Here is a 13,283-nt window from a genome sequence, read left to right as displayed (position 1 = left end):
CAGCAACAATACCGAATACAGCCAACCCAGTGGCATCAGCTTCCGTTCACCTTTGTATCGGGCCCAGTTTAGCACCATGTGGTGTCCCAGGGTGACCACACTTTAAGTGTGTATGGCTAAGTTGGTTTCTTTTCATGTTTAGGTGGTAGTTTTGAACATCCTTCAGTTTGGTTGGTGCATTGAAGTGTATCTGTCAAAATCAACTAAATCAGTTTGCCCCCACTGGTTGTTGCCCTTGGGTGTCTCATATCTGCAGCCCACTCAGGCATAAGACCAAATGGCACAACATCATTACAAATTAGCACTGGTGTGGCAAAAGGGGAGGGACAGAAGGGAAGGGGAAACAAGTGGTAAATGTACACAGCAAATGTATATAATATACAAGCATTATATATATGATACATACAAACCAGCTTATTGGGTATTACTATTACTAATACAGGGGTAAGTAGAGTAGGAACAGAAAAAACATGTTGATTGTGGTAATTATATACATTGCAGGAAAATGCTAGCAAAGAGAATGGGGTAGAATAAGTGTATGACACTATGGTGGGGATGGGTAGGCTACATGTGGGCAGAGGGTTTCTATATGGGGCAGTGGCTTCCTCATCGGCATATAGGAGGCTGTTTAAGACCCCACCCCTCGCAATCTGGGTTCCGGGAAGTGGATCGTCATCAAGTACATATACATACAGACGTGGACAAAATTGTTGGTACCCTTCCGTTAAAGAAAGAAAAACCCACAATGGTCACTGAAATAACTTGAAACTGACAAAGGTAATAATAAATAATAATGTAATGAAAATTAACTTATCAAAATGCTTTTGAATTGTTGTTCAACAGAATAATTTAAGAAAAAAAACTAATGAAACTGGCCTGGACAAAAATGATGGTACCCCTAGAAAAGATTTAAAATAATTTGACATAGGGACATGTTAAACTAAGTTGTGTCCTCTAATTAGCATCACAGGTGTCTTCAAACCTCAGTCAGTCTGCCTATTTAAAGGGGGGAAAGTAGTCACTGTGCTGTTTGCAGTGTTTGGTATCATGGTGTGTATGCTGAACATGGACCACAGAAAGCTAAGGAGAGAGCTGTCTCAGGAGATTAGAAAGAAAAATATAGACAAGCATGTTAGGGTAAAGGCTATAAGATCATCTCCATCTTTCCTTAACTTAAGGGTACCAACAATTTTGTCCACGTCTGTATATCGATATCCATGGTCAAGTATCTTGCTCGGCCAAAATCTTCGATCAAGCGTTTCAACGCACATGCAAACATACAAATCCGACAGGAATATGTTGTGCGTAGCACGCGCATGTGCATAACCGATTGGGCACCAACACTTCCTCTCTGCATCCCCTGCTGGACAAAAAAAGAAATTGAATAACATGTCCTCCTTGACAACGGATACTTGTTTCTAACAGACAGGTAAAGTCAACAATACACATCTCGATAACTTCGTAATTTCAACCAAATGTGCTATCAGTTTTTATATCACTGACACATTTGGTTAACGGTCACTTTAATTGCGCTGTCAGTGTTACGCTACTTGTTTAAACGTTGCCCCCATCCATTTGATTAACCCATCTGTAGCTTGCCAAATTCCAAATTCACTCAGCATGTAGCCTAGCCAGCGTGGTTTTTATTGAAAGGTCTACACTGAATACGCTAAACACGTGTTGCATACATGATACCTGTGCATGTTTAACATTTTTAATTTACAGTTCTATCCGTTGGACACCATCATGAACGCTCCTGTGAAACAGAATTGGGATGGTTTCAACATAACTTCTCACGGAGATAACGCGAAGATATCGGAAAAGGCGACTGAGCACAAGAAGACAGATTTCTTCCGAAAAGTCGAAAATCTGAAAAAGCTGTAAGTCCCATTATTAGTTTGCCAAATAGTAAGAATAGGCTTTTTGCTTCTTCATTATAGTACTACTAGCCTAAATCCCATTTTGTGCTGTGTTGGGATGATAACATAACCAGGACTATTTCAGGGTTGAGAAGAATGAGAAAGAGACATTGCTAAAAATCCACTGGAAGAATGGCTTCGGAGATTTTTTCTCGGTTGTTAAGGAGGCGGATGAAAGATTAAACCACGACCTCAACAATGAAAGTAAGTTCGTGATTGACACTATGTGATATGATCCTTACAAGAATCATATCGATCTAATCGCATTTTGAAATTACACAGGGTTGAGAGTACAGCAACAGCTTGTGAAATTGAGACACGGAGTTGCCCGATTCCAGGCACAACTAACTGATGTGAAGCCCTCCCCTGAATGTAAGTTCAGATTCTCTAAATACGGAACAGTATTTTCAAGTGAAGTCAAATTTGTATAGGCCTGTTGTCTGATTGGTCTCCAAGCACTTTCAGCAAACACAGGACAATTGATAGTTTTCAGTCACGTGAAAACTATCAATGGGCTAAAACATCTTGACATAAGAGATTAAATAAAATGCCACCAGAAATAATATGATAAAGCAGTGTCGTATATTCTATTTGTAGAATATTAATTCAGCGCGGACAACTGTGTCTTGACATTACAGGCACTTTATTAAACTGACATCAAGACGTAAGAACCCAGCATCATATGACCACACACACACATAATCCTATTGGTCTACTGTAACGTAACCTGCGTAATACATTAACCCTTAATGTACTGCATTAAGATACACCACAAGCAGTATGCCACGAGTTAGAGTGGGGTTGGTATAGGATATAATAATAGGGAATTATTATTTTTTGCTACTGAGCTCCCCCTAAAGTTGCAGAGTGTAGCTCAATTAAACATCACTGTCAAAAATACAAATCGCTCTCCGAGACCACCTAATGGACGGTGGTACATACTTATTGACAAGCTTTTCCCCAAGGATGGAGACAGCTGAGGCCGGAGGTAGATGACTTGGAGTTTATTGCCTTTAATACCAATCTACGTGGAACAGGCTTTCTAATGAATACAACAGGCCTGAACACATCTATGAATGAAAGAAAATGGATGAAGAGGATGTAGAAGCTTATAGGTTGTGTGTCTGTTCTTTGTTTTCAGTGATTGAGAAACTACAAGAGATAATGACTGAGGTTGAAACCTCGATCAGCACTTTTAAAGAAGATCGGCATCAAAGGTTTGCAATACTGATCAAGCTTCATACCTGAGAGAGTGTTGTGCAGTTCTCTGTCAGCAACATGTTTTCTGCTAATTCTAAATTCATATGAATTTACCTAAGCAATCAGCACAGTTTTTGTAATTGTACTGATTCCCTGCAGCTTTGAGGAGCTTCTGAAAGAGGAGAGGGTCTGCTGGCAGGAACTCTCTGCCTTCGAGAAGAAGATGGAGACCTGGCCTCTTCTTGACAAATCAGACTCTGTAGTACCTGCTGCTTCATCAGGCAAGGCGCATGTTCCCCACATCCAGAGTGAGGGTGTTCCCCCTGAAGTGAGAGCCCTGGATACCTTTCTTCAGCTGACTGGGGGTCAGTATGGTGGCTGGGATCAGTACGACCATCAGAGTTTTCTCCGGGTATTGACCAAGTATGGTGCAAGGCCTTCCTGCAACAGAGAGGCCATGGCCTACCTGCCAGCCAGAACCCAAGAGGAGGTGCGCCAACACAAAGCATGGTATCTAAAGGTCCAAGATCTGCAAGAGAGGAAAAAACAGGTACTCTATGATAGGCTCTGGGAACAAAATATGTCCCAAGATCATTTGATGAGATTGATCAATGCAGACATTATATTACTAGGCCATGGCCAGGTATAGAAATAGTTAGCTGGCTGGCTGCACGCAAACGATGATGGAATTACACTGTTGATGGTAAGAAAAGCTTCTAGCGAAAACATTTTGTATTTGCTGTTGATAAAATACAGCTTGCAGTTTCTATACTTTGTCAAGTTGAGTTGTGGTCTGAATGACACACTAAGTGACACAAGGTATTCCTCCTTTTTTTGGAAACATCAGTGTTGACAGTCATTACGAATCTGTTCATCGTATGTAATGTGTTGTCTTTTTATCTGGGCCCTAAGTCTGTAAATACAGCTGAATTTAACAGTTATCTTCTGACAACATAGCCTAGGAATGGTTAGAACAGTGGCAGACATTATAGGAGAGAAAACACTGAGGGAAACATGAATGGTGGTTAATAATACATCTACTGATGCGCAAACTTGGACACATCATCAGTGTTGTTCCTGGAGTCACTGGGTGTTTCGGGTCTTGCAACAGACACCCTCCTCCAGGCGACCCGACCGAGGCTGATCAGACCCCGGCCTGTGTCCAAGTGGCATGCTACCACCACTGCTCTCCCCTCTTCAACCAGAGCCATCTAGATGCTTTCTCTGCTGCCTCTACGTTGTGACTTATAGCTCTTCTTCGGTTGACACCTGTTATGCCCAGTGTGCCGTAGGCTTTGTTCAGGGAGTGGCTGGCAAATCCCCGACTTCCCACCTCCACTGGCATACATCTTGTCCTCCACCCGTTCCTCCGACAATCCTCCACCAGCTCCTGGTACTTCTCCCTCTTTCTTTCTTGCGCCTCCTCCATCCTCTCCTCCCAGGGGAACGTCAGCTCCAGCAAAAATAGTTGTTTTGAGGCTTCTGAGACCAAGATGATGTCAGGTCTCAATCTGGACTGGGTGATGTGTGGTGGAATTTTCAGCTGCCTCTCCAAGTCAACTGTCATCACCCAGTCTCGGGCCGTGGAGAGCAAACCAGCAGAGCAGTTCTTTGGTGTTTTTCCGGCCCTTTGTCCTTCCCAAAGTGAATGGCCTTAGCTGTGGCTTTGGTGTATCGGCTGCCCTTGATCCCCTTGCTGATTGCCTCAGCGATGGATTATGCTGCCGCATAGCCACTGCTCTGCTGGTCCGCTCTTCCTCGCCTGAATCTCGCACCACCTCCTGCACCAACCTCTGTCTGTCCCTCCCGCTGGCAGAGTCGTATTGGGTCGTTGTTTGGCTCCCCAGTCCGGCTCTGCCTTGCGCCACTGCTCCAAGGATGGCCTTGTGCTTCAGTCGAGTTTCTGCTTGCTGGACTGCTTCGGCTGCCCTCAACTTCCTCCCTGTCTTCACAACAATCCCTGCCCCGGACACTTTGGCATCTCTGGATTTAGAGCACTGCAGATGTTCACGTGCCCGTGCCACAATAAATTCCTCCCTGACTGAGCTGAAGGGAAGCCTGAGCTTGTTGGTGTTTCCGTACAGCCCTATGTTGCTCAGGCTGCGTGGCAATCCCAGCCATCTCCGCAGATAGCTGCTCACCCTTTGCTCAAAGTCTTCCACCACAGTCATGGGGACCTCGTAGATGAGCAGAGGCCAGAGGATTCTTGGGAGGATCCCATGCTGGTAGACTAGAGCTACTATGATTAGTCGACGAAATTTACAATGTCGATTGTGAAAAATGATCGACGCGGATTTGTATCGTCGATGCGTCATATAATATATAAAAAAAAGAAGACGCTAACAGAGCTACCGGTACTTTTAATTCGGAATGCATATAGGAAGTGCAGATAGCTGCGAAAAGCGAATTATTCTGAGATGGCTCATGTTACCATGGAAACAATAAACAAAGCTTGGTTTAGCAGCTGCTGCATATCAGATATGGATTACAGAAAAATGTTCAATTTTCTCAATAATGGTCAATTATTAGTAGTTTAAGAAGTACTACTTCAGTATTTCAAAGAGAATGGGCTGTGGGAGCAGTAAGAACAGTAAGCGTCTAGCAGCAATTATCATAGACATATATCTATAACTTAATGTAAGGTTTACTCTTACATGTTTGAAAATAGAACGTCTCACAGAGGATGCTTGCTAGCGCTTTTTCAGTTATGTTAAGTGCAATGTGGTAAATCGGTGAATTATCAGAGTAGCCTGTATTTTCGTTTGTTCTGAATAGTTAACCTCCTCCACTTAGCAATCTTCAAACAAAAGATTGTGGATTTGAATGTCACTTTCTCTTTACTTTTAAAAGCATTGCACTCTTAATTTGTATTACTTTTTAATTTATTTATTATGATGATTACATTTGTATTAACTTGTTACTCAAATACATTTGAAATTCAAATTCCAACATTTTGAATCATTTTTTACATTTATGGAAATAATCATAGATTAGTCGATTGATCAAAAAAAAATCGATAGATTAATCGATTACCAAAATAATTGTTAGTTGCAGCCCTATGGTAGACCCAGGCCTTGAATCTTCCAGGTAGCCCAGACTTGTCCACTGTTCTCAACCAGCCCTCCAGGTCAGCACTGGTGCCCTTGATGGAATCCCTGTCATTCAGACTGCAGTTGAAGACCTTTCCAAGGCTCTTCACAGGCTTCTCAGTGACTTACAGGATCTGGTGTTCTCCCAGCTCGAAGCGGAATTTGTCTGCGACCTTCCCCTTCTTTAAAACGAAGGACCTGGACTGCAGGTTTGAAACTCCACCTGGCTCCTGGTACAGCTGTTGTTGTTACTGTGAGGTCATCCATGAAGGCTCTGATGGGAGGCTGAACTACTCCAGACTTGCTGAGGGGGCCTCTGCACTCTGGTTCAGCTGCCTTGACCAGCATGTTCATTGCCAGTGCGAAGAAGGTGACTGAGATGGTACAACCAGTGACTATTCCCACTCCCAGCTGGTGCCAGTCAGATGTCATCTGGCCAGAGGAGACTCTCAAACTGAACTTGCTGTAGTAGTCCAAGATGAGGTCTTTCACCTTCTGCGGTACATGGTGTTTCTCCAGTGCAACCCAGCTTGTGGGGTATCGAGCCATAGGTGTTGATGAAATCCAGCCATAGCACAGCCAGGTCCCCTCCACCTTCTCTTGCTTCCCTGATGAGCTGGGTTACCACACCTGTGTGTTCCAGGCAGCCAGGAACCCCCGGTATTCCTCCCTTCTGCACTGACGTGTCGATGTACTTATTGCTGAAAAAGAAGTTGGAGAGTCTTCTGGCTACGACACTGAAAAAGATCTTGCTCTCCACACTGAGCAAGGAGATGACACAAAACTGGTCGATGTTCTCAGACTTCTCATCTTTTGGTGTTTACACTCCCTCAGCATACCTCCATGACTGGGCGATCTTTCCTCTCCTCCAGATCACCTTCAGGGCCCTCCAAAGCCGATGTAATAGCTTTGGGCAGTTTTTATACACCTTATAAGGCACTCCGCTAGGGCCTGATGCCGAGCTTGATCTTGCTCTCCGCACCACTTCCTCCACTTCACATAGGCAGGGCTCCCTTAGGTTGGAGTCTGATGTAGGCTCTGGTGGTGTTGTCAGTGCATCACATGGACCCAGCGGTTGTTCTTTGAAGGGGTCCCTGTACGTGGCCTTGAAGTGGTTGTTAATGACATCCTTGGAGCAGGTAAGGCGGCCAGTCCTCTTTTGACCAAGGAGCTGCTTGGTCAACTTGAAGGGATTGGCCAGGAAAGCTGTTCTCTTCCTGCCTCTCTCTTTCCGCCTCCTCCTGTGGAACTCTGCTCAACACAGGGTCAAGAGTTGTTTCCTAAGGATTGCCCTCAGGTCCGCTAGGCCCGCTCTTTCAACTTCCCTTGCTGTCTTGTACTGCCTCTTTAGCAGCTTGAGCTCTTCCTTGAGGCTCTGGATTTTCCTTGCTCTGTGGCTTGGAGCATAGGCCGTTGGCGTGGCCTTTGGTGCCTCTGGCTCCTCCTGCGTCTGACCAGAAGTGACTTCTGTGCGTTGTGTCGTCATTACCGCTAACAAACATCTCATTCTGCCTTGATGGATTTTAAAACCCCTCTGATTCTTTTACCGCAGATGCACTTAACTGTCGTCGTCGTTATTCCGTTATCCTGGTTTGTTGTTCTTAGGTCCGTCCTGTTGGGGTGCTCATCCTCCCCCCCTCTCGGGCACCCCTGGGGGTATTTTTCCTTCGTTGTGTCTGTAGCTTGCTTTTGGGTTCTTCCTCTCGGAAGAAGTGGCTTTGGCTGCCAACCCTCCCCACCCCGGGTTGCCGTCTCTCCGGCCGTCCTCTGTCTCTCCAGATGTCACCACACTTACAGTGGTCGTCACCAAGTCGGTTCCTGGCTGTCACTGGTGCGCCCAGAAGTTTCAGTTAATAATACATCTACTGATGCGCAAACTTGTACACATCATCAGTGTTGTTCCTGGAGTCACTGGGTGTTTCGGGTCTTGCAACAGAGACCCTCCTCCAGGCGACCCGACCGAGGCTGATCAGACCCCGGCCTGTGTCCAAGTGGAGTCCTAATGCAATGGTGGATCTGTAACTGGAAGTCCTGTGTAGTAGTACATCCTACTATATACATACTACAGTATATCCTCTGTAGTAGAAAGCACCTGCTGTATGTATTGTATTGCTGATATGCATTGCTATTTGTTGTCAAGCAATCCATTAAAGGGGGTTGGAAAACCTTTTTCAGTGAAGTATATTAATGGAATCCATCTGGTTTGTCAGGCCATCCACAGGTGGAGGACAGAAAGAGAGCAGGGGAAAGGGGACAGTCTGCAGCAGAGAGAAGAACTGATGGATGCAGAGAGGAGGAAGAGGGAGGAGGTGGCACAGGAGCGCCGCCAGAGGGCAGACGAGGAGAAGACGGAGGCGGCCATTAGGATTGAGGCATGGAGGAGCCAGCGGCAGCTCCAACAGGAGCAGGAGAAGGAGCAGCGCCTGAAGGAGGAGGTGCTCCGCAAGAGGATGGCCCAGGAGGAGCGCAGGAGGCAACAGGAGGCTCAGCTGGCAGTGAAAGCTTGTGTCCAACATAAGAAGGAGCAGGAGAAACAACGCTTGGTGGAGAAGGAGGCGCAGGAACGAGCAGAAATGGAGGAGAGGAGGAGTGCTGCTGCCCAACTCATCCAGCACTTTCAGGAAAGGGTGAGTACCAGGTATACCATATGGTTGCAAACACTTAGAGGAGCAGGTGTTTGCTTGTATAAAGTCAGTTTTTGATGAAAGTGCTTTTCACACTAGCATTTTGTTTCATCTCAGTAATGTGGTGTTTATAATATACTTATGTAGTAATGTAGTCACACTGTAGGAACTGTTTCTGTATCAAAAATCTGTAACTGTCTAAGAATGAATTGATTTTCCATATGGTTTCCTTGGTATTTCAGTTTTAAAAAGTATCAAATCCCGGCCTTTTTCATTTTCTTCAACTGAAGTGTTCTCAAGCACTTTGAGTGTCTACTCACATATTTATACTGATAATTTCCATATGGGTAATGGCCTACATATGTATGTAATGGCCTCCTCATATCTGTGGTTGTTACAGCTGCTTCTGTGATTTCATATTGGTGTGAATGTGACACAAGGTGTGCTAATATTGTAGCTCAAACATATTATAATTAATATTACATTAAAGTAGATGATCAAATTATCCCAAAATGTTTGGTGAAATTAGCTCTGGGTGTGTTTTCTTTACTAAAAGAAGTTGGTTATGATTATAAACTCTATTGGTAGAATTCCATTGACACAAACTTTAATCATATTTGAAGGATCTTCACAAGCTTGAAACAAAGCTGTTGGAGAAACAACAGAAAGAGGAGGAGTGCATGGAGAGGCAGAAGAGGATTGCTAAGATTAAAGAAAAGGTATTGCCATACATTTATCACCAAAGAGACTCAATCCTCAATAAGTTTACATTGTTGCCCTGTCCTAAAACACCGCCTTAAGCCCTGAGTTCCTCCAAGGAAATACTCCCATCTAACAGGAAACCTTGAGCAGAACTCAGCACAAAAATGGGGGGGAACCATCTGGGATGGGGAGGGGGGGCTAGTACGTCAAGGAAGAGAAGCAAAGAGAATCTGAAGCAAGAAGATAAATTAATACGTATGTACATCGGGTGTATATATATGCGCTTAAAAGCAGCATATTATACACTCAAGCATACAAGCAAAACTGCCAGTGGGAGATGAGCGACTTATATGAAGTAGTTAAAGGAGAACTGTCACATTTGGCTTGATGAGAAAAATGGAAAACTAGTGAATGTTTGACTAATGGGATAAATATGGTAGATAGTACAGGCACATCAATGAGCCCCAGACCCCTAGACGACTGGCCAATAGACCAAGAGGCCTTGTAATAAAATGGCGGAGGATCAGAAATCCTAGACTAAGCCTATTGACTATTTCCTTCACAATACCACACCTCCCTCTCCAACTTCAGTAAATGCAGAGGGTTTCTGGTTAGGCCACTGGTAGGCAAGACATATGTAGAGATGGACACACACACCTTTTTGAAGCAGAAAAAAGCACATACAGTTTTGAAGCCAAATAATACAATCCTTGTGAAAGATTGCTTGAGGCAAAGACTACAACAAGGAAGGAGAACACTGATTGGTCAGTGTGGTTCCTTTTTCACCTGTATGCCGTAAACTGAGTATTGGTGTCCACTGTCCAAGTGTGGAACAGAAGTACAAATGTCACTTGTTGGCAGAAATCCTACTCGTAAGTATACCTTCCACTACCGGCCATTTGTCTGTCTTGGAGGCGTTTTCCTCAAGCGTATGGCTGTAAGAAGCAAACAAAACCATCCAGAGATTAATAAAGACTCACATACCTACCAAATTTGCCAACAGATCAACAAATACAACCACAAAGTTCTCCCAAAATAAAAACACACAATGCCACTAGCTTGCTAACTTTTAGCAGACTGAACCATGAATGTTGTTAGATACTGTAAAGCTAAACTTTAAGTCACTGAGGGCTGCATAGACGGGCACTGGACCTCTGCTCCTGTTTGCCACCAATTTTGATTGACTGTTACAAAACACTTTGGAAAATCAAAAATCCATATAACCCTTGTGAGGTTTAATCTGAAGATCACCTGTAGCAATTAAGTGAAAATTGGACAAGATTTGTGGCCTGAGAAGAATATCATTAAATCCAATATGGCAGAAACTCCATCATGATTTGAACTCTGTCTGATCGAAAATGAATCCAACTGTGCCTCATTTTTCCAAATGGGGCATATGGTTCAAAAGTTAGGTGTCTAGATGCACCTCCAACTTTAACCCGTTGGTAGCGCTAGAGTGCTTGAGGCGCAGACTGTCCCCAATTAGTGTGCCACATTTCAAAACCTGTTACCAAACGGATATAGGGGTGACCATAGACTCCAATTGCAAAGGTTGAAAACACAATAGAGTACATACACAGTGTCCCAGCTTAGCCTAGAGCATGAATGTCTCCACCTGAGATGAATGGTTTGGTCTATTGAACAACGAACAGAAATGGTGAATTATTACTGATTCAGGTCGAGGCTCACATCACTAGAGACCAGGCTCGGCTCTGTAAACCCACTAAAGGATGGGAGGAGCGGACCAAAAACATCGGACCAGAGGGAGGAGGACCTGTCTATCAGACATTCCACAGGTATGATTGGCTACTATGAACCACTGACTGGAATAATAGATCCTATTATAGGTCGTTTTTGTATATCAGAGATGAGATGTTTGATAATGGTTATGACATGTAATGACAGCATGGATTGTAAACGTTTGTTTTTTTTCTTCCCATTTTCACCTTCAGGGCAGTGCCAAGCTGGAGACAAGATTTATAGGCTACTAAAACATAGCTAGTTCATATTTGTATTAAATTAATTTTTAATAAAAAAGGAATTTCTTCCTCTTTTTTGTTTCTATCATATAAACGACTTATATTCTCTTTTACATGATCTTTTAATTTCTCCATTCAGATGGACTGTAGTTGGACTGTGTACTGTTTCTTTAGGTTTGTCTTGTTAAGGCAGACTTGTAACTTGTCCTTCAGGCTGACTTGCTCCAAATTTGATATAGTATGGAAACAAGATCCCACTGTGAAACATCACAAATCCGTTGAAATCCAAGTTGACTTTTTAGACATTCCGGTGTCGTGGGTGCCAGTTAATGAAGGAATATCAGTTATGAACATAAACTGTAAGAAAGTTTTAAGAAAAGTCTTGCTGGAAACTCCATTGATCACTAAATTCCATGGTTCTCAGCATTTTAATCTGCTCAAAAATTGGCCTGGAATAATGACTGCTGGTTCCCACAGCCGTACAACATTCCCATTCCCTGGATAAAAGCCCTCTATGCTTTAACGTGAGGAAGGTATTTCTCTTGTTGTAGGCATCACAGCAGATGTTTCCCCGATCCCACAGTCGTAATGCTTCTATTCAAGTCCATTCATATTTTTATGTGCGTTTTGGTCCAGAGTGGAGTGCAACCGCATCCTACCTGTGTTCATGTTGACGTATATTTGGAGATGCCCCCATTGTTGAGAACCCTAACATGGTGATGCAGGTACTCTTCCATACATTGATTCATTGATGTGAGAGTACACAGTGAACTGTGGGTGTTTCATGGCATATAGTTATGGCCTTCTCTGGGGCAGTTATCAGTGTTGGGAGTAACGCGTTACTGTAATTCCACTACTTTTAGATAGTAACGAGCATGTAACTAAGTATTTGTTTAAATCGAGTAACACAGTTACAGTTACTGAAATCTAAATTCATTACCCGCGTTCCTATCTTTTGTGGAAAATTAACACTTGCAGACAAGAAGACAAGATAGACCTACTTTAGCTTCTTCTGATCTGACGTCGCAGGACCAATGCGACCGCACATGAAAGACACTCTGCTACCCAGATCCCGACCGCTTACACACACAAACACACACACATTGCACCTGCATACAATCACGCACGCACACACACACAAAGACACGCACAAGGCTGTACATACTAGAGATGCGCGGATGGGCTATTATTTCATCCGCAACCGCATCACAAAACGCATGATCCGTCCGCTATCCATCCGCACCAATTTTTTTGACCAATTTTCAAAACCGCACCCGCCCGCCATCCGCCTGTTGTTTTTAGGTATAGGCGCTGTGACGCGAGGCTAGAAAGTTCTTGCCTGTTCTTGAAAGGAGACTGATCCAATGCCGCAAAGATATTTAAAGGATAAATCCCCTAGTATGAAAGCCTATTGGCTATGTTGTAGCCTATCCCCAGAATATTATCAGTGAAGTGACGTCTGTCTCCGATCGATGCACAGGGAGAAACTTTAAAATACCAAGCACATCGGCAAACCTGACCTTACCATAGGCTAGTAGGCCTACACTTTTTTTATCATTGTAATAAAACGCAATTTGGTACACCATTTTAATATGGTAATATAGCCTACTGTTTTTAGTTTAGAAGGAAACGCAGAGTCTATTAATTCCGAAATTTCACCGCATTGTAGGCTTTATACTGTAACAACCCCAACACTTGCCTGCTTGCCTTGCAAATCTAAGTTTTCCGACTATTTTTCTTACCTTCTTTCTTAGCTGGTGATGTTACTGA

The 13,283-nt window shown here is 43.7% G+C and overlaps 1 protein-coding gene across 1 annotated transcript; it reads left to right on the top strand.

Moving 5' to 3' along the window:
• Positions 1-1,389: 1,389 nt before the first annotated feature.
• Positions 1,390-11,349, top strand: ccdc112 (coiled-coil domain containing 112; the record flags this gene model as incomplete). The annotated part of the gene is given in 10 exon segments (XM_080853879.1): positions 1,390-1,413; positions 1,415-1,429; positions 1,726-1,880; positions 2,005-2,123; positions 2,202-2,291; positions 3,061-3,136; positions 3,279-3,669; positions 8,419-8,835; positions 9,456-9,551; positions 11,212-11,349. Coding segments are annotated over 10 exon segments (1,521 nt in total).
• Positions 11,350-13,283: the final 1,934 nt, after the last annotated feature.

This window comes from Sprattus sprattus (assembly GCF_963457725.1).
Source record: "Sprattus sprattus genome assembly, chromosome: 16".
Lineage (NCBI taxonomy): Eukaryota > Metazoa > Chordata > Actinopteri > Clupeiformes > Clupeidae > Sprattus > Sprattus sprattus.
This window is presented reverse-complemented; position numbering and strand designations above follow the sequence as displayed.